This window comes from Leptonotus elevatus, chromosome 2 (assembly GCF_054856555.1).
Source record: "Leptonotus elevatus isolate MCC_2025b chromosome 2, RoL_Lele_1.0, whole genome shotgun sequence".
Taxonomy (NCBI): Eukaryota; Metazoa; Chordata; class Actinopteri; order Syngnathiformes; family Syngnathidae; genus Leptonotus; species Leptonotus elevatus.
In genome coordinates, this window is record NC_141240.1 from 11,318,292 (window position 1) to 11,338,738 (window position 20,447).

Consider the following 20,447-nt stretch of genomic DNA (forward strand, 5'->3'; position numbering starts at 1 on the left):
TGCGTTTTTTATCCATCAGCTGCTTAAAGAAAACATGTCTTTAATGTTCTTCCTCTCTTCTACAGTAACGTTTGATGACTGCATGGGGAACAAAGAAGTGGTTTTCGAGAGCAGCGATCCCAACTTTAGTGTGAGGACAGATGGGTCTGTGTTTGCTCAGGGAGAGAGAGCTACCTTGGATGAGCCAGTCCAGTTTAAACTAACAGCAAGTGGTCCGCATTCTCATGTCTGGAAGACTGTGATCCAGCTGGCACTGATAGAACCCCCTTCACCTCAACGAAATGAGAATGAGGTAAGTCACAATAACAAAAAAGCACACTTCACTTCAATTTTTAATTATCAGACACTGATTCAACCTCATATTACATTCCTACTAGCGGTGATGGTAACAGCCATGAATCAGGTCAACACTCCTTGGGGTTTGAGGAAGTCAGAGAGATTGAGAAGGAAGTGGAGTAGCACATGGTTAAAAGTAATAGAATCATGCTGCCACAAGGGGAGCGTGTGATTGCCCTCAGTCATAAGCTGAAATCATCCTATGCCTTGGGTACCCCACAGGCCCTTGACATGTCCTCTTCTAATCAACTGCTGTCAGAGGACAGGCAACAACTGTCGCCAAGCTTGAAATGCCCCAAAAGCGTCACCTCCCACTTCCAGCTAAGGGGCTGTTTAACTGAAATCAGTTTTTTTGCTTAATATGTTTACTGTTTGTATTTGCTAATTATGAAGTGACCTGAAGCCCGCGCTGTTGGCGGACACAAAAAGAAGCAACGTTGTGTTGAGTGAAGGAAGAGTCAACCCTACCCAAATTTTCTTGACGATAAAATGCTCTATGTGCCCCAACCAGTCTAAAAAAAACATTCTGATAAATATTGTGCTTGTGGAATTTGTATTAAGCTGCAAAATCCACCTGTTTTTATCCATCTAAGGGGGCAGCCATTGTGCCCACTTGCTGTCAACTGGAAATTACATCACAGTTGCTCAGGACTTGGGTAACGACCAAGCAGCTTAGCTAGCTTGTGAACGTCTGTGCGCGACCTGAGTAGTCTAAACACGGCATTTTGAGGAATATTGCATTCATGGAATATAAATTAAACAGCAAAAATCCACTTTTTAAAATCCGTTTTAGGGGGTGGCCATATTGGTTGCTCAGGACTCAGGTAACAAACAATCATGCCTCAGCTTGAAGATGTCACATGACCAAACTCACTAAACAGGCGAACTGTGATTGGTTGTTAACTGAGCACTGAGCAACTGTGATGTCATTTTCAGTTGAAAGCAAGTGTCAAAATGGCCGCCCCTGAAATGGATAGAAACGTATGAATTTTCTCAGCATAATTCATATGCCACACAATATTAATCAGCATGTACAGACAAGTGGGAGTGCATACAAAATATTACTGCAAAGCACGCTACCAGATGCAATGTTGTAACTACTCATTTAAATTTCAGGATCTGTTTCATGAACAGGTCCATTCATGAACCGAGTACCACAATAATTACAAGACAAAAAGTCAATGCAAGTGTAGGAAAACAATTGTGTGTGTGGGGGGTGGGATCAGTGAAGCTGGCTTGATAAGAGTTTTCCAAAAACATTAACCTATTTTTGAATTTGCGATTTGACAGCTCATTCTACATGATCTAAAGTCGAAATAAATTCTTGTTCTTGGCCCCAACAGAGGAAAATTAGGTCAATTCCTTTTCCAACGGACACAAAAGAAAGCATGTTGGGCCAACGGCCAATTAGTAGAAGTGAGCATTCCTACTGAGTCAACTAATGTAACTATCCTGAGGAGAATGTTAAGTGAGCGAGCGGGTCGTGGATCAGACATGATTCACATTGGGCCCAACACGTACCGTATGCAGAAAGAGCAGTAAGAGAAAGTAAAGCGCAGAAACAACAGAAAAAATATATGTCTGTTGCACTCTGTTGAATGATAACTTCCAGATGTCTGTGTAGCAAGGGCCTGGCTGATATCAAAGCGTGCAGAATTTTGGGGAAGCAACGGCGTGGAGGGGAAGAGTTTGGCCCTCCGCCAGCTGGCTAAGGCTGAAGGCACCATTGCTGCGGGGGCTGCAACCATTCCACACTCAGTAGCTCTTGTTCTTGTGTGTTTAGCAATCGAGCATAAGTGTGAGTTTTGGAATTTGATTTCAAATTGTTTGTCTATTCTCAGTTAAATAACATATATTTCCTTTCTGTCTTTGTGTTGGTAGCATGTGTTTTTAGCAGTGGTAGGCGATGCAGCAAAAAAACAAAACACGCACACAGTGAAACGGTTTATCTTTCATTATAATGTTTAAATCTAAATCTCTTCACTACATTATACAGCAACAGTTCACAATCATTGTGTATCCATAAACATAGACACATAGACAAACTCCATCCTGTTTTGCTAAGTATTAGTATAGTCAGAGATAGTTATGTGGTTATTGCCACAGTCAAGGGGGAAATTATTTTTTTCATTTTCTTGAAAATACATTTTCAATCATGTGCAACAGTCCTCCTCAGTTGGCTTGTCACTCAATGCCACTGGAGTAGCTGAACCAATCAGAGGATGGAAAAACGCTGACATCACCCAAGGCCTTCAAACTGGCTCTGTTTATTTAATCTGAAATCTGATTGGTTCCGTTTGGTTAAAGTCAATAGTGTCTATTTGGCATTGGCTAAAAATCCTGAGTTTGAAGACCCTGGGAAGTTTATTGACATGAAATCACAATGAAGTCGTAATGTGATTGGGCAGAAACAAAATAACAGGCATATATGATGGACAAAAAAAAATGCACAAATGACTGGAAGCTGTGTCTTACTTTGAAGGTCCTCAATGCACGGCACTGTTTTTAGGCTCTTAAGGGGCAGCTTTAAAAATATGTTGAAATGATAAATTAATTAATTTAAAACCACCGCATGTAAATGTACAGATTTTAAACTGCATGATACAACTAGCATTTTGGAACCAATCTGCACTTTTGATTTTCATTTATTTTCTTTGATTCATAGGGCTGCATGTCAAGAAGTGAGAACCTAGGGAATTGATTGATTGATTGAAATATTTATTGACAACAAACAAAGCATGTTTACAAACATACGACACAACTGCTGCCAAAGGGATAAAAAACACAATAAAGCCATAGGCTTATTTCCATTGTGGTCTCGAAATTTCACAGTCAAGTGTATTGAATGTCTGAGGCTGCTATTACAATAATTCTGATAGCTGACAGCAGTTTTGTACAATGTCAATATAGGCATATGTTTCTTTGATCAGTTCCTGTAGTTGTTCAGTGTAAGAACAGAAAGTGGGAGTGCCTGTGAGCAGCAGGATTTGATCTGTTTTATACACTGGCTGGTAAAAAAGACCTTGTAAGCCTCATGCCGCACTGGTGGGCACCATACAAGTCTGCTTTTCTCTTGTTGTTGTCTTTTTTCTATATCTCTCTTTTCAATATCACTCCCTCGCATCTATTTGCACGTGTAAAAAAGAAGGAATGGAGAGCATTACTTATTTAGGTAGAGAAGTGTGTGTGTGTGGGGGGGGGGGGGGGGGGTCACCTCTGTTACTGACAACCCTTCTCTTCATTCCTTGATTTCCATTCCCCAAAACACATCTTTCTACTACTTGTCCCGACATCACCTTGCAGTTATCCCCAGCAAGCTTGGAAGTCCCGGAAGAAAAAGAATACATTTGTACAGACCTGGCTTGTGTCTGTCAGATCGTGGTCTGCTGACAAAGCCTGAAAACAAACAATGGTGTGCATGTTTGAGCAAACTTGTCAAACAGTAGAAGAGGTGTTTAAAATGTCTGCGCATGTGTTTGGTTGGACAGGTTCTGTTTTGTGTAAAAACAGTGTGGCAGAGTGTCGCTAGAATGTTACATTTTGGACATGACTGAAAGGAAACACTTTTTTTTTTTTTAATGGTCTCTTGGAGTGCTTACACTTCCATAAAGTGAAACTCAAAATTGACATAGCAGCAGGATTTTTTTATTTTTGTGTCCTTTTTTTTTTTGTCAAGATTTTGCCTGTAAATAGATTTGGCATAATTGAATGACCACTTTTCTTTTCAACACTTCTCTCAAGGGGAAATTAAATGCTGCTGAAACTAAACACATTGCCTTCATCCAAGCCCCCTCATACACCACCCCTCAAACACCTGCTCGGACTAATCCATACCATATGGATGGTTGCTTGACACATTTGAAGCAGTCTTAAAAGCTTTTCTCTTACTAAACCTTGAAAGTGTTGCTTCTGCTGGCAGATGCAAGACAAAGCTCAGAGGGACTTTGACCGAGCAAAAAAATAAAATAAAATAAATAAATAAAACCAGAGCCAAGGAGAAAGCACTTTTTGTATACTCTATTGTGCTGGACCATCAACACTCAATATTTGCCAGGAACCATTAACTTCTCACAGTTTTTTTTCCTCTAAATGCTTTTCTTTTTTTTTTACTCTAAAATGTTGTCGTTTGCAAATGAAACATAGTGCACGCAAGTACTCTAAAGATAAAATGAAGAAAACATAAAACACTCTCTTTATATGTAAATGTGTGGTCATTGAAGTTTTTTTTTTTTTTTAAATCTAAAATTTACAACAGCAGATATACTGGTACTTTGACAGAAACACCCACACACTTAGAATATGATCCATTGTGTTCTCTTTATTACTGCTCTTCTAAATACATTATAATGGAAATGTATTATAGAAATGTAATGTATTCCTGATCATCAAGTAGGACATCATGATACATTATGCTAAATTCTTGATGGGGGGGAAAAAACGGCAGAATAAAGGTGGATAATAAATAGGATATAATAAGTATGAATAATACTAATTTGGGCTGCTTGCTTCACATGCAAGACCTCCGTTCATAATATCTATTTAAGTGGAAAGAGTTGTGCTTCCTCAGCAAATGCTATCACCGTTGTTTGATCGCTTAGCAATGTTGTCAGTCGCTTAATTTCACATTGGAGTCAAACACAGCGCCCAAATACATAATTGTACAATGTGCACCTCTTCACCATCGATAGTATTTATATTTATTTATTTCATCCATCCATCCATTTTCTTAACCGCTTGTCCTCACAAGGGTCGCGGGAGCCTATCCCAGCTGGCTTCAGGCGGGGTACACCCTGAACTGGTTGCCAGCCAATCACAAGGCACACACTCACAATCACACTTATGGACAATTTGGAGTGTTCAATTAACCTGCCATGCATGTCTTTGGAATGTGGGAGGAAACCGGAGTAACCGGAGAAAACCCACGCAAGCACGGGGAGAACATGCAAACTCCACCCAGGAAGGCCGAAGCCCGGACTCGATCTCACGTCCTCTGTACCCACCGTGCCGCCCAGTTTCAACCAGTTTCTCTATAATGATAGATACTACCAAAGTTTGATGTTTGTAAAGGTCTAATATTTCCAGCTGCTTCAGAATGATAACTAAATATATACATATTTGTTTTTCATTTTTTTGCTTCTTTTCTTAGTTCCCTGTTCCATTTTCATATTTTTAGCTTTGCTTTTTGCCTTTTATTCTGTTTTCTTCTGGCTTTTATTTTTTTTTATTTGGTTTTCTTTAAGTTTTTAGCTCCAGTGTTTTCTCATGCACTTGGAGGGGTGAGCTGGTCTTCTCCTGCGGGCGGAGCGGTCGTCTCTGTGCCCCACCATGTACCATGTTTTTTTTTTTTGGGTGTGGGTATGATCATGAAAATGTTAGGGGGAGCACCTTGAGTTGCATTTTAATGTATGTTATGTGTGTATGTGTTTGATTGATTGATTGACATAAGTCACCCTGAAATATTTAACTTGTGGATGGTCCCTATATACGCAAATATCAAACATCCAACCAACTTTTACTCATTGACAGAGCGGCGAGTCAGCCCGCTGTCCATAAAAAAAAAAACTTAAATCACTGCTGGGTTTTTCAGGGGGGCGAATACTGGCATAATTTTTACATGCAGACCTGTTACAGCCCATTCAACCATTTAAGAAGAGCCAATAAGACGATATGCCTGTGAAAAGGATAAAAAAATTCAAAATAAATAAATAAATAAAACAACAACAAAAACCAGAGGAGCCCGTACACATCCCCATTTGAGAATGTGACAGAGGACATTCACAAAAATATGTCACAGTCTGTTAAAAAGTAATCAAATATATTAGGGAGAAATTAGAATAAAACAAGAGGCTATTCTTTCACGTAAAATTTGTGGCTGCATCTTGCTTAAAGAAAATGTAAAATCAACAAATAAAAGCAAAATGCACCTAAAATGACGAACTCTTCTTCCTCTCCTATTACAAAATGTTTGTTTGCATGTGACTTCAGAGAACACTTACTTGGTCATCATTAGTGTGGCAAATGTCTGAGACAACAAAAGTGTTCACTTCCTGGCAAATCTCAGTAAACTCCGGCTGTTTTTTTCGTTGTTGTTGTTTTGTTTGTTTTTCTGTACGTCATCAGCCATACACATAGCAGTGCTACAGGAATCCAAGTTATTGAAACAAGCTGTCAAGTAGAAAAACAATATCACTGCAAAAGAAGGGCATGGGGGAGCATGTGAGCAAGAGATAGCTCAGGGGAGAGTGATTGAGATAGAGAGCAGAGCACAAGTGATGCACTGCTTCAGCAATGATGGTTGTGCCTGGATTCTTGACATTTTTGTCTTGCCTTCTCTGTATCCCTGTATGTTGATAAAATAGCTGCCCAACACATCCCCAGCATTAGCAAGCTGATACAACCTTTGGATCATCATCTCTATTCCCTTGAGCATGTGTTGCATCATTCAGAACTCAATAACCCAATACAACGTTACAAGTGATGATGTACTTGAACATACTGTAATTGAATTACTTAACAACAACAAATAAAGCTCTGCAACTATATTAGAAATATCTTTATTTCTATGTACTCTGAGAAGCATGACGAGCAGACTTCATAGTTCTTTTTTTTTGTGCTATTTTAAAATGAGAATATGTATTTTGATAAATGTTTATTGTCTTTCTCTTTTTTTCATTGATTAGCATCATTTATAGTTTATGCTGTCAGCTTTATATATAGCATCAAAGCACATAAAGTCAAGTGGTCAAGACATAATGATGGCTAATAATAATAATATATGTATATATATTTTAAATTTTAAATTTTAATTTTTAATTTTTTATTTTGTATGTGGGTGAGTATGTGCATGTGCGAGTGTATGTGAGGGTGTGTGTGCATGCGTGTGAGTGTGTACTCATTAGTTTACCTAAAACCTATTAAAAATCCCATACCGTTCACCTAAACCGAATACTTCAGAATCCAATAATAATAATAATAATGCATCAGATTTATATTTATATAGCGCTTTGCTAGACACTCAAAGACGCTTTACAATGGAATGGATACATTATTCATGCACTCACACATTCACACTGTGGTGGCGGTAAGCTACTTGAGTAGCCACAGATGCCCTGGGCCAGGCTGACGGAAGCGTGGCTGCCAGTGTGCGCCTACGGCCCCTCCGACCACCGCCCTTCCATACACCAGTGTGAGTAGCACTGGAGGCAATGTGTGTGAAGTGCCTTGCCCAAGGACACAACGACACATGACTTGGGGAGAGTGGTGATCGAACAGCTGACCTTCTGGTTACTGAACGACCATCTCTACGCCCTGAGCCACGGCCGGCTCAACTAAACCCGGCAATTTTTTTTTTTTTTTATACTACATTTTTTTATAATAATAATAATATGCATTGTACATTTAAAAATGAAAAGCAGAGGTGGGTAGTAATGAACTACTTTTACTCCATTACAATTACTCATTTACTCATTCACTGCCAGTCCTCCCACTTAAGAGTTCTACAGCCATCAATGGTACTAACTAGCAACTTTTGGGATAAAGTGCACTTGAGAAGTTTTACTAAAATCCATATAGTTTTACTACAATCCAGGGCTGGACTACCCATCTGGCCTAGAGGGCAGATGCCCGGTGAGCAGGCATCTTTTGCGGCCGTTGAAGTGCTTTTTAATTATTATTTTACTCAGTTTTACCCCCCAAGAGACTGGCCCACAATTTAAAGGGACTAGTCCAGTAATCCATTTGGAATATAGTCAGCAAACTGAACCAACATCAATCAATATCAGTGGCAGAACCATGTCTTAGGCAGGTAAATCTGTCACTACTCTAGAATCTGTTTCCTCTTCATTCTGTCCGTGCATTTTTAGCAGAGGATGACATTGACTACAAATCTCAAGAAAATTATGCCAAGTGACCTGCTGATTAAAATGATTTACTAGCATCTGTACAGACACTTTCCATTGAGTACAAGCCTTTATATTTGAAAGCATCATTTTATATTTTCAGAATTGTTTTGGTTTCCAACATTAGTGCTATCATGGGAGGTATGCTGGACGGTCCACCATTATTACAAGTTGTATTGACCATGTCACTGAGAGATACACGATGGTGCTAATTATCTTGAGGATTGTGCACTTTGTTTCCATAGCAACATAATGCTATGTTTAGTTATGATGATGACAGACTTTTTAGTAACATTTGGGTGATATTTAAAAAAGCAGCACTATGATTTCCAAGATGAAACTCACTCTATAAAGAATAAGGTTTAAAGACGTGCACAGAAGACACTGAAAAAACATTCACTTTGATCCACAAGAAATCAACTACTAAAGGATTTACTGATCATAAAGAAATGAAAGGGACATTTTTCTTAATTAGCAGTATGTTATTGCAATAGCCTCATATACTGTATTATGTGTAGAAGCTGAAAGAAAATCGAGTTACTTAGCATCAACAAATCAAGCTTTTTCCTGTCTCAAAGGTCACAACCAAAGATGGGAAGTTTGCTGAGAGGAAAGAGAAGAAGGAAGCCTTCGAAGCACCACCTCCTGTCATCATGTTCTCAGGGACGGGCCGGAACACCTCCAAGGGGCTCCGAAGGCAAAAGCGAGACTGGGTGATCCCGCCAATCAATGTTGCTGAAAATTCTCGAGGACCGTTCCCTCAGATGCTCGTCAGCGTAAGTGTGATTCATTGTAAAATGATAACTAAGGTGTCTCTAGACTCAATACTGATTGGGATGTACAGTATATCCCTGGAGAACCCAAGAACCTTTTTCTTCTTTGGAAAATTATGAATTATACATTGAATGACTGCTATAACACCAAAATATATGTTTTTTTGTGTTTGTTTTTTCAATTTTAACCCTTTATTCCCTAATACAGGAATAGGGCGAAATTTTACCCTTTGGGATTTAGGGGTATCTCTTCGAAAAATCACAATAACAAAAACTGTCAGTAAACAATTTTGAATTTAAGAAAATAATCAATCAAATACACAATTTTTTTGTTTGTTTTTGCTTTATTTGTTGCATGTTAGAACTGGATTTTGGATGTACAAACACACTTTGGCCAATGGAAACAAGAACACAGGGACAAAATCACTGCTGAAAAAAAACACCATGGATCTTTCTTATCCAAAGAGCTGTTCTGTTAGAACTCACGCTAGACATTGTGGTAGTCTTTGAAACAATTTCTTTTTTCTTGGTAATGCAGAGAGGTACTGCACATTTTTCACAGTGCATTTCAGTCTTGAGTTCTTGTCACACAGCCCATCAACAGAGATTTTCCTCCTTGACAGGCCAATGGCTGATTTGGTCAAAACGGACATCTGCACTCTGATAAACTCAAAGAAATCTTGGTGGTGGCGGGGATAAGGGGGAGGAGGAGCTAGAAGTTGATGACCTACCCCACTTTCTTGCTGTTCCAACTTCAACCAAGCATTGAGCAACCAAACCCTTAAACTTGCGAAGTTTGAAAACTTTAGATCCAGTGATTCCCTGTGCCTCACAGTCACGCTGGTAAAGGGGCCATGCATTGATCACTACAACAGACATGAATTGCCAGAAAAATATCATATACAGTGGTACCTCAGAGTTTGAACACAATTCGTTCCTGTGAAGTGTTCAAAGTCCGAATTGTTCAACCTCCGAAAAAAAATTCCCATAGGAAATAATGTAAATGCAATTAATCCGTTCCCAAGCTCCAAAAACAGAAAATTCCTATTTTAATTACTATTTATATAAAAAGTATGTTCACCCTGTACAGAATTTGTACAATAAAAAATACCTTTTTTGTTGTGGTGTGATGGCTTCAGTGGATGAAAAATGCTATGTTAATGACTGCATGCTTTAGTTCAGTGCTGAGTTAGTGTATTTTACATTGGGCATATTGTTAGACTACCAAAGGGTCCTTGTGCGCTGTTTAGCATCAGGCACGTTGTTGAACAGTTAAGGGGGGTCGTTGTGCCAGTATTTATGGAAGTAGTTACAACGGCGCGATAATCTCCTTCCTAAATCCATTATGGTTCGTAGCACAGTACGTTTTTCTTTTCTGCCAACGGCACTGTTGTCTTTCTTTGGGCCTATGTCGAAGAAAATTGGCGTGGAAAAATCAAAATGCACTCGCGAATGTACGGAGCACCTCCGGGAGTATTCACACGCTCAGACTGGAAATGACAGCGCTTCGTCTCCACTATCGCAATGTGAGCATTCGGCATTGCTCGGCTTCACTCGGCTACCCAATCAAGGTACGTTCGACTTTGCTTGGTTTGCTTGGATGTTCAAACTCCGAGAATGAGGTCAAACTCCAGGCATTTTTTACTCAGATTTTTTGGTCAAAGTCCGATTTGTATGAGTTTTGAGATGTTCGAACTATGAGCTTCCACTGTACCAGCGACGGGTCCAGATGGGAAATTTACAGCGCGCAAGATGTGCATCCAGCATGTCAACACCATGGAAGTGTTGTACTCTTTGATGATGTTCGGTTGATCTATGTAGGTGTACTCTTTTTTTGGACTTGTCCCAGCGCATAGCTTTTCCCAAAGGCTCTGGTCCAGCATATGTTGACATCAAACTTGTTGTGTCTTGCCATTTCAAACTGTGTTGGTGTTAGACTCGATTCGATAATCGTAGGATCCACGGCCTTTCTTGGACAGGTCTTTGTCAGTTATCAGATTGCACTTCGACATACGTTTTTTCCTCACAGTTCCTAGGGGTGAGCCATGGGGCGGTGGAGGATGCACGCTGGAGCGTTCCTGGGCATGAAATTGGGGAAACTGTCGGACCTCTATCTCCAGGTCGTAAAAACTCGACCGGCCATACACTGTTGGAAAGGTCTCGTCGAGACGAATCCGCTGATGCCCATATGTCCCCAGTAGGACGTAGGGCTGGGGAGATATGACCGGCCCAAAACCTTCAGGACACCGAGGATTTTTCAAAAAGTTACCCCGGTAAAAATCCGACGTTTGTCGGTCCTTTATCTCCGGGCCGCCCAAAGACCCCCAGGACACTGAGGATTTTCAAACGGCCACGACTGGTTCGGGGCGGACAATCTTAATTTTAATGATGAAGATACGAGGCAGGACACGTAAACCCATTTTGACCGGGACCGCACAATTAGGGTCTAACTGTTGGCTCGCAGTCTCTGTAAATTGCCCATCTTCTTGGGCAGAAGATTTAGAAGATACCCTCACTTTCATACGGTTGAAACAATTCATCAGAATCACTATCGCTGTCCAATTCTGCGCCAAAGTCACTATCATCAGCTTCAAGTTGTTCCAATGCTTGTCTTACAGTGCACTTCTCTGTTGCTTTCCCTGTCCTAAAAGAGCAACTGGCCATACTCCTTGAAAAAATATAGGTATTTGTTAATCTCTGTACCTTTAACTTAATATATTACACGAATTAACTCATTTCAAGTCTTTAGCCAAATAAAAGACTGTCATCATTCTCTGTGACAAAGTCACCATAACCAAAGTGGCTGACATTTTTCAACCCATACACCCAGTGTCATTTTTGACCCAATGTTTTTTTAAACTAGCTCAGAGTAGCTAATTTATCAAAATATATATAAAACATACTTCAAGGCATTCTGCAAGATCATACCAAATAGATTAATAAAAAAAAAACACACAACAAAAATTAACAACTGATGATTTACTGAGCAGATGGTTTTGTTTGGATACATTTCCAGCTCAACAAAACAGCATGTTGCCAGCCATCTTGTCACTACCACTCTGGCTCATCTTAGTGTAATATTCATTCACTAGATAGCTCCATGCAGGGGTCAGAAGTGGCACTCTGGACTTTTGAAGTTAAATTTGTGGGAAAAAAATAAAATAAAAAATGTCTTTGTTATTTGAGTAGCAGAATTTATAGGGGCGAAATTTGACCCCGTATACAAAGCAGTGATGGGTTTGAGGGAAAAAATGCTTTGAATCCCATATTCATCCAGATGGTTTTGCTGTCCCCTTGATGCAATAAAAGCCACAAAAGCATAAGGTGTTTGAAACCACTCTGATAAGTTCTACCAGACATAGAGCAGTCTTCAAAGTAGCAACAAGCACTAACAGTGAAGGATTCTGTGTTTGCAATGAAACTAATCATTATTTCTGCTTTGTTAAGCTTTCATGGTTTCCTTCATCAGACGTTTTCAGAAGTATTTTCTGAGTATTATTTCTATACCACCATTCCAACATAACAAATGGCTCACTCATAGGCATTCATAAATAAAAGCCAATGGTCATTCATCTAGTAACAGATTATAGTTATTTTTAAACAAGAATTCATTCAGAAGGCAGCTCTGGCTTTTAGGGGGTAAAATAGCAAGTTCTAATATATTGTGAAGCTATTTTGAGGGTCAGGGAAGGGAAATAAATAAAACTGAAATGAAAATGGATGCAAATATGTTGTGTTTTAAGATTCAGAGGTTGTCTCTGAGAGATTGCAAGATTTGTCTCTCTCATAGTGATCTGCACGCGTGTGGTATAGTTCTTCAAAAAGATGTCATTCTGAAAGAGAGCTGCTTCTTTCCCATCTCTCACTTTACTTTTCTTGCTATACCGTAGTTCTAAAATATGTTGTCATCAGTTTTTTCCTCAAGCTGAAGAAAAACCTCCCACTTCATCTCTTTTGTCCCTAAATCGCGCAACAGATGCCTCATATCTGTCTTTATTGTTTTTCTCTTTGGAATCTAGTCTTTGTTTTTCAAGAAGGGTTTTATCCAGCCACCAGGGAAAAGCAGCGTGGAGGGAACTTTTTTCTGTCCCGTCTGTATGAAATGAGAAAACAAAAAAACAAAAAAAGACAATGTACATCAAAAAGGAAAGTGTTTGTTTGTAATAAGTGCCCCATGATTGTATGGTGTCTTAGAATGTGCAGAGATGGTCAGTAACTGGCTGTAAAAGATAAGTCAGTTTGAAGAGGAATGGAGAAGTTTGAGCAAAAAAAAAAAAAAAACTGTTTTAAAGTGCATCTTTCATTCAAACAGTGTCTACTCGATGCTGTAAATGGGACCGCCAGGGCCTGGTGAGAACAAGGGGCAAGTGATGCATTTTGATGCCTCTGTTGGATGTCTGTCTTTAATGATGGCTCGAGGGCAGCCGGGGGGCCATATTGAAAACGAGAAACTTTAACAAGGAGACGGCTCTGGGAAGTGGATGATACTTCACTTATTATTTATTTGTTTGCTCCACTTTGGTACTCCGTTTGAGAATTGAGGCTGACGTGTATCTGGTTTTCACATCGACCACCAAGAAGTGTTAAACAATCAAATCTATTTATTATGCAAATAATGAGACCTTCTCTGCCTACCTGCAATTCTGCCATCCCTCAGTGGTCTATGTGCCATGTGCTGCCTGCCCTAATGGCCTGTGAAGTCACTCTCTTCCCTAATGGGCCGTTCTGTCATCCAGTGCAGCATTGAGTGACATGCAGACAGCCGCCCTCGCACCACTTCTCCTCTTCATCCCGCCTCGGCCCAGTTGCCGTCAGTTGGGCAGGCACACTGACAGTAGCTCTCACCTACAACTCTGCAGCACCACCACTTTGATCAGGCTAGCAAGGGATGAGTTACGTGTCAGGACCCCACTGACTGGCCTGCAAACTCTCAGCCTGATGTGGCTCTGGGGCACGGTTGACTTCACGTGTAGTCTTGAAAGTCTTGCAAAAAACTGAGATTGTGTCAGAATTCAAAAAGATGTTTGTTTTTTCTTTTTCCATTCCTAGTATAGCTGGAATTCTTGCCCTGGCTTTTCATCATTTTCCAAATTACATCATTATGAAGTGAACAATAATTTCCGCTGTTACAGTATGCTTTTTTATTATTATTATTTTTTTACCTGTGTTTAGTTTTTCTCTTCAAATTCTTAATTAATGAAATCAAACACACTTCCCTTCAAAAGCATGGAACTATTATGGTTTATTAATTTATTTTTGTTGGATACTGAAAATATTTGCCTTCAACAAAAGACAATTATGATACAAGCGATCACCATTTGAGCTTTTTTCTTTTTTCTTTTTAATTAAAGTTGTTTTCATCTGCCTCTAATGCACAACTTCTTAGAGAAAAACACATTTTGTTTGAGCCCATCTGTTTTTTAAGGGAGCAAAACTCATGGAACATATCATTGTGTGTGGCTCAGGAGTGTCCTATTATATAATTATTTTTTATTATTAAGATTTGGGTTTGGCTACATTGTATATTAATCAGAGGTGTAACCAACATCAAATCTTTGAGTTGTCTCTGGGTGGGAAAATAAGCTATTGTAAAGCTGGAATAGATGTATTGCTCACAATAACAATCATTGAATGTCCTAATTGTCGTCACAAATGTGAACCAAAGTACGGATACAAGAAGAATAGGCTTATTTTTTTTTTTTTTTACCTAAGCATCCAAAAAGGAATGATCTGCTCTTTATCCCCAACATACGAGCTCATCTATGAAACTACCAGAGGGCTTGCATTCTTATATTGGCTGACTAATCTTCACGGATGTACATACAGTAAATGCTGAAGTGTTGATCTTGTCTCATATTAATCCTTTTAAGTCAAACCCAAATGTTTTCAGTCTGCAGGGAGTGGTTGTCCTCTTTTAAGAAAATAGAGAAAACATGGAGCTTTTTGTATTGGGAAAAACAAACACCCCTGGTATTTAAAGTCTATAAATAAAGGCAATGAGTTTGACATTGACAAACATACCATCTCATCATCATGAAACGTGTGCATCTGCCATTGCTTAAAGAGAACAAATGCTTTGTCCATCACTTCCATTAAGGGCTCGCCAGATCAACAAATAGAAATTCAAACGACAGAGTAATAGCTTAACAAGCATCCACTGTTTCTTAGTTAAGTCAATTAGAAAAGGCATGATGGATTATATGTTCAACACTAACAAAAGACAGTTGTTTGAAAATAACACCGGTTACCTGTGAACTGAGCTGTCTCATGTCAAGTCAGAATGATTTGCTGTTGTTACTCTTGATTTTTCATCGGTCAACACAACAATGAAGCAGCAAATATATGAACACGGAAAAGGCAATTGTAAGGTGAGGAAGCTATAAAAAAACAAACAAAACAAAAAACAATTGCTGGTGTGTTCGAGTGTGAGAAGTGTGGGGCACAATTTAACAAAGCAGATTTTGTTGTTCTTTTATGTGGACTGCTGAAAGACAGAAAACAGACATCAGCAAAGCTAAAGCTTTCTGAAACCTCCCATTGATTCATCTTCCGTATTCTACATTTTTGTATCTTAGGTAAAGATAAGCATCAACATAACTTTTATTTACTTTTGGCGCCCTTGTTCCCTTAATTTCCCATTAGAAAACAGTCAGAAAAAAAATAGAGTTGAAAAACAATTTCATCCAAGTGTTTAACGTAGTAGAAATAAATGATTGTCCAGAAAAACACACTATTATTGTGCCATTTATTTTTAGCGTTTGTTGGGCATGGGTTTGCCTGTGACAATGGGCAGGGGCAAGTGAGGTTTTTTATTTGGAATCGGAATTTCATCAACGTGCTAAGTAAACCGTGTGTAAACTCAATTTTACTTGTCCTATACTTTCTCATTTTCTCCCAATCTGTTTTGTAATTGTTCACACAATGAATAATGTTTTTCCTCAGAACTTCTCTCTCGCCTTTTCTATTCTCAATAATGATATTGTTGTTGTGAATACGCTTCTTACTAATTGTCTTTCAGAAGGGATTTTTTTTCAGAGTTCAAGCTTCAATTTTAGGTGAATTCTAATAGATAAACGCAAGGACTGCAAAACATTGCACTCTATAAATAAATGAATGCTTTTCTCAAGCTTTAGGTTACGTTTACCTGCCAAAATTTGGCTATAATTTCTGAAAATGTATACATAATCTAGTGGTAAATGATGTGGCATTATTTATGTGTAATATTTTTTAGGTATACGTTATGTGACTGTTATTTGCATACATATACAGCTCTATCCTATTTGAGCAAATATGACCAAATCCCCCACACAGTAAATTTTGTGGAGTACATTTTACTCTGCTTAAACTATATTCTGTCACAGTCTAAATAGAGTAAACTTTATACTCGGAAGAGAGTACCCCCCCCCCCAAAAAAAAAAAAACACACACAAAAAACCCTCAACAGTTGAGGAGCAATCACAGAACCTTCATGTTGGGAGACAGCCAACCTAACCACTGACCCATGCCACTCCTCCTCGGAGTCATATCGCAGGTGTCATGTGGAATCTTCGTATCCCTCCCTTTTTTGGTCTCCTTTGGGACACATCAGCAATATGTTAGCTAACAATAAGTCTAGCATAGCTCAAGTGGTAGTCCGTCTTCCATGCTGAAGGTTGTGGGATTGTTCCTCAACCTTTGAATGTCTTATTGTTGTAGTTTTTAATTTTAAAAATTTTTTGTTAAGTATTTTACTCTCTCTCAAGTCTCTAAAAGTTTACTCTGTTTAACAGAGGTGGGCATCGTCATTGACTGGAATTGATGATTGATGGAAGTGCCCACCTTTTGGCATGTGCTTAAGCACTTTCAGCAAATGCTTGATAATGCAAGGCCTCACAAAAATACACGGATTGAGAAGAACCGTGTGTACTCACCGCGATCAACAGAAGTAATCCTGCTTCACTTGTTTTTTTTCAAGGCTTCACATTTTCAAGCAATCGCTGAAAGTGCTGAAGCACATGCCATAAGGTGGGTACTTCCATCAATCATCAATTCCAGTTAATGACGATCCCCACCTCTGCTAGAGTGTGACCGAATATAGTATTTTTAGAGTAAAATTTACTCTACGAAATTTACTGTGCAGTAGCCTATCCACTGTTTTGGCTTTTGATGCATCGTTGGTAGCTACAGTACAGTCGTTTTTTTTTATTGGTAAAAGGCAGATAGAGAGGACTAATTTATTTTGGAGTGCTGGAAGGCTTTTTGCTTTGTGGCATAGCTTGCTTCCTGTGTTTTTATTCTGTATATTGGCTTCTAGAAGTGTAACAAGACATTTATTCTTTGAATAGTGCGCACATTAATAGCAGCAAGTTGTTTTTAATGATTGGCCTTAAAGACTGGGTACCTACAGGCCTTTTTGGCCTACAAATTAAAAGGCCCAGAAAACTCTGCTGATGAATAATTAAACATATTGCATTGGTTATTTGTCATTGGCATGTTAAAGCTTTATAAAGTATGTTAAACAATTCTGCAAAGCAGACTCTGAACAAAATTGTGACTCCTGTATTAGACTGGGTGTGGGTTGCAAATGCATCGGTTAATGTTTATTGTGCTTGTGGCAGCACCTGTGCTCCAGTTTCCATATCTCTCTCCAAGGAGTGCTTTGAAAAAAAAAAACATTTTCAGAGCAAAAATGAGAGAACTTTCCCCTCCCTAAGGTGTCCTCTGCTCGTTTTTACCAATGATTAATGGCTGCTGTGCTTCACTGGCAGACACAGCGACAACAAAAACAGCTGAAAGACAGGCAGTGAAAGTCTAAGAAAGAGGAGCGGGCATACAGAACAAGGTGAGGAGAGTTTAGCAGATCACATTAGAGAATTTAAGTAGGAACAAAGATGTAAGTGAGAGTTGAATATATACTAGTGCTGTCAAATGATTACATTTCTTAATCAGATTAATCACATCTTAGAATTGTGATCAAAAAGGCTTTTCTAGCAACATTTTTTGCCCGCCAAATTTGAAGAGCACCTGTTATGTATTAATTCTTTCGAAATGTAATGTTATGAGGACGTCTTCAAAAAATTGTATCCACTGCACACGCACATCCTCCTCTTTTTCTAATCAGTTAATTACTTGCATAATTTAAAATGGGGAAAAAATGATCCCAATGTTTTGACATGAACAAATATTCTGAATGTCATATGCAAACATTTATTAAATGGTTTACTTTAATGCATGTTCGTTATGTTTTATGCTCAAACACAACCTGTGCAACTTTAATGTAGCCATCTGCTGTCAAGCTAAAGGATCCATCTGTGGTCAAAATTAATAGTGTGATTAAGCTGCGTTATAAAATGATTATTGCCATAATTTTTGTGATTAATTAATTAGTTAATGCTTTAAGTTTGACAGCCCTAATATATACATTCAGAATTTCCGTTGCAAATAAATGTAAAGTACACACTGATTATGATTTTAAATGCTTGTGGTTGTTGGCCATCATTCATTAAAAAAGTTCAATGTTTAAAATTTTAGTTGTATAATTTGCCTGTCTATCACCATGATGGATGGGGAAGCTGCCATTTGTGAGTGTATGAAAGTCACACAGCCGTCATGTGATCTGCGTTACAGTACAGGAAAAAACATGTAATCAGATTACAGGTACATTTATTAAAAATGGGGATTGTTTCGAGGGATTACAATTTCTACGATGAGAGAGGGCGAGAGAGAGAGAGAGAGAGAGAGAGAGAGAGAGAGAGAGAGAGAGAGAGAGTACACGTGCGAGAGAGAGACCGTTGTTGAAGCTGTACATGTCGGTGATGAGGTTGGGAACTGGCTAGTCGTGTCCTCCACACGCGGGTAGTTTAAAAAAGCTTCACGGACGAGAGGAGGAAATGGCGACGGGTATTCCCTGTTTGGAACTTACTCGGCTTGCTCAAGGACCGAAAGTTTGAGCTGAGAGTCCAGCGGCATGCTACGCGCTGCAGCTTCTTGCTAGCCCGCTAGCCTACAACTATAATGTGAGTTACACCTTTCAAACAAATCTTCCTCCCACCAATTCACTATTTAAAAATCATACACAACATATACACGGCTAAACTTGTGACTGGGATAAAAGTTTATTTTGCAGTTGATGTCACGCATCGTCATCCTCATTATTAGTGCGTGCATGTGGGTGAAATGAGCTAACATGGGGAATGTTGCTTTCAAAAGCATAATTTGTCCCTTTCCTCCCTGTTCCACATTACAGCAACACCAGCTTTAACTCTATCCATCTATATACAGCATATGGCCTTCAATCGATCAATCAACCTATCTATAGCCTACATGCTTTTTAATAGATGTCAATTACGCAAGGATTTTTTCTATTTGTAGGCTTCCCGGGTCCCTATCACCCGCAAATAGCAGGGGCACATTGCATAGAACATATATTGTGGTGATATTTATTTTTATTTTGTCTTCATGAGCATACTCGGTATTGGAGTAATCCAAAAGTAATCCAAAAGTAATCCAAAAGTAATCCAAAAGTAATCCAAAAGTAATCAAGTTACATTACTTTAATATTATGGTACTTGGATTACGTTACTAACTACATTTTTTAGCAGGTAACTTCTAACTTTAATGGAATACATTTTAAAAGTAAGCCTCCAAACCCTGGTTTTGAAAGGGGTACCAAAGTGGGGAATTTGGTTAGTGAGTGATTTCCCAACTTTACCCGTTCTTAAAATATATACACATTTAAAAAAAAAAAAATGATTTTAAATCCCAAACCCTAAAAAAATATGGTATATGTCAGCAGAGATGAGAAAACCAAAGAGCAGAAAGACAGAAAGCATGCCAGAGTAAATATAGTAGTGAATTCGAACCTTGTCTTTGTTTGTGTTGGTTCTCATCAACTTGCAAAGAGAAATGATTTTCCCGGTCTCCACCTTAGGGTCTATTGAGCCCACTTGGACTCTGCTCATCAGATCGCCGGCCAACACTGACGTTGTAACTGCCCCCTTCATCTTTTTCCATCTCCCTCCTGCAGAGACATACACTGGTACACACATAAAGCCGCGAGCAAACAGAGAATAAGAATGCGCAGGCAGAGTGTAATTACTTGTACTAGACAAGCACCAAACAAAGGATCATATGCTGCATTGTTGCCTTTGTATAGGTGCTTATTTTGTTTTTTTTTGTTTGGTCACAGTCCAGCTTTATCCCTGAACAAAGACAATACGGGACAGCAAAACTGTACACTTTTTTTCCCCCCTTTTGAGTCCATGGGAGAAACCGCAGGATGGTGCAAGTAGTTAAAGATCACAGAGCAATAAAGAGTTAGTTCACTGTGAAAACGACACATTTTTTGTGGAACTGCACAGAGCTACACAAAATCTTTCGGAAACGAGTGCTGCCAGTGACTATATTTAATGTTGTAAAGGCCCAATTATAAATATTACCTACATGTCTGATGTTTCTAACA

General features: G+C 38.9%; 1 protein-coding gene across 1 annotated transcript in view; it reads left to right on the top strand.

Moving 5' to 3' along the window:
• The window catches only part of LOC147178414 (cadherin-4-like), a 243,814-nt gene that overhangs the window by 159,271 nt on the left and 64,096 nt on the right, over positions 1-20,447 (top strand). The window contains exons 4-5 of the mRNA XM_086068548.1: positions 66-292; positions 8,813-9,010. Of these exons, the coding sequence (XP_085924674.1) occupies positions 66-292; positions 8,813-9,010 (425 nt within the window). The remainder of the gene's footprint in view (positions 1-65; positions 293-8,812; positions 9,011-20,447) is intronic.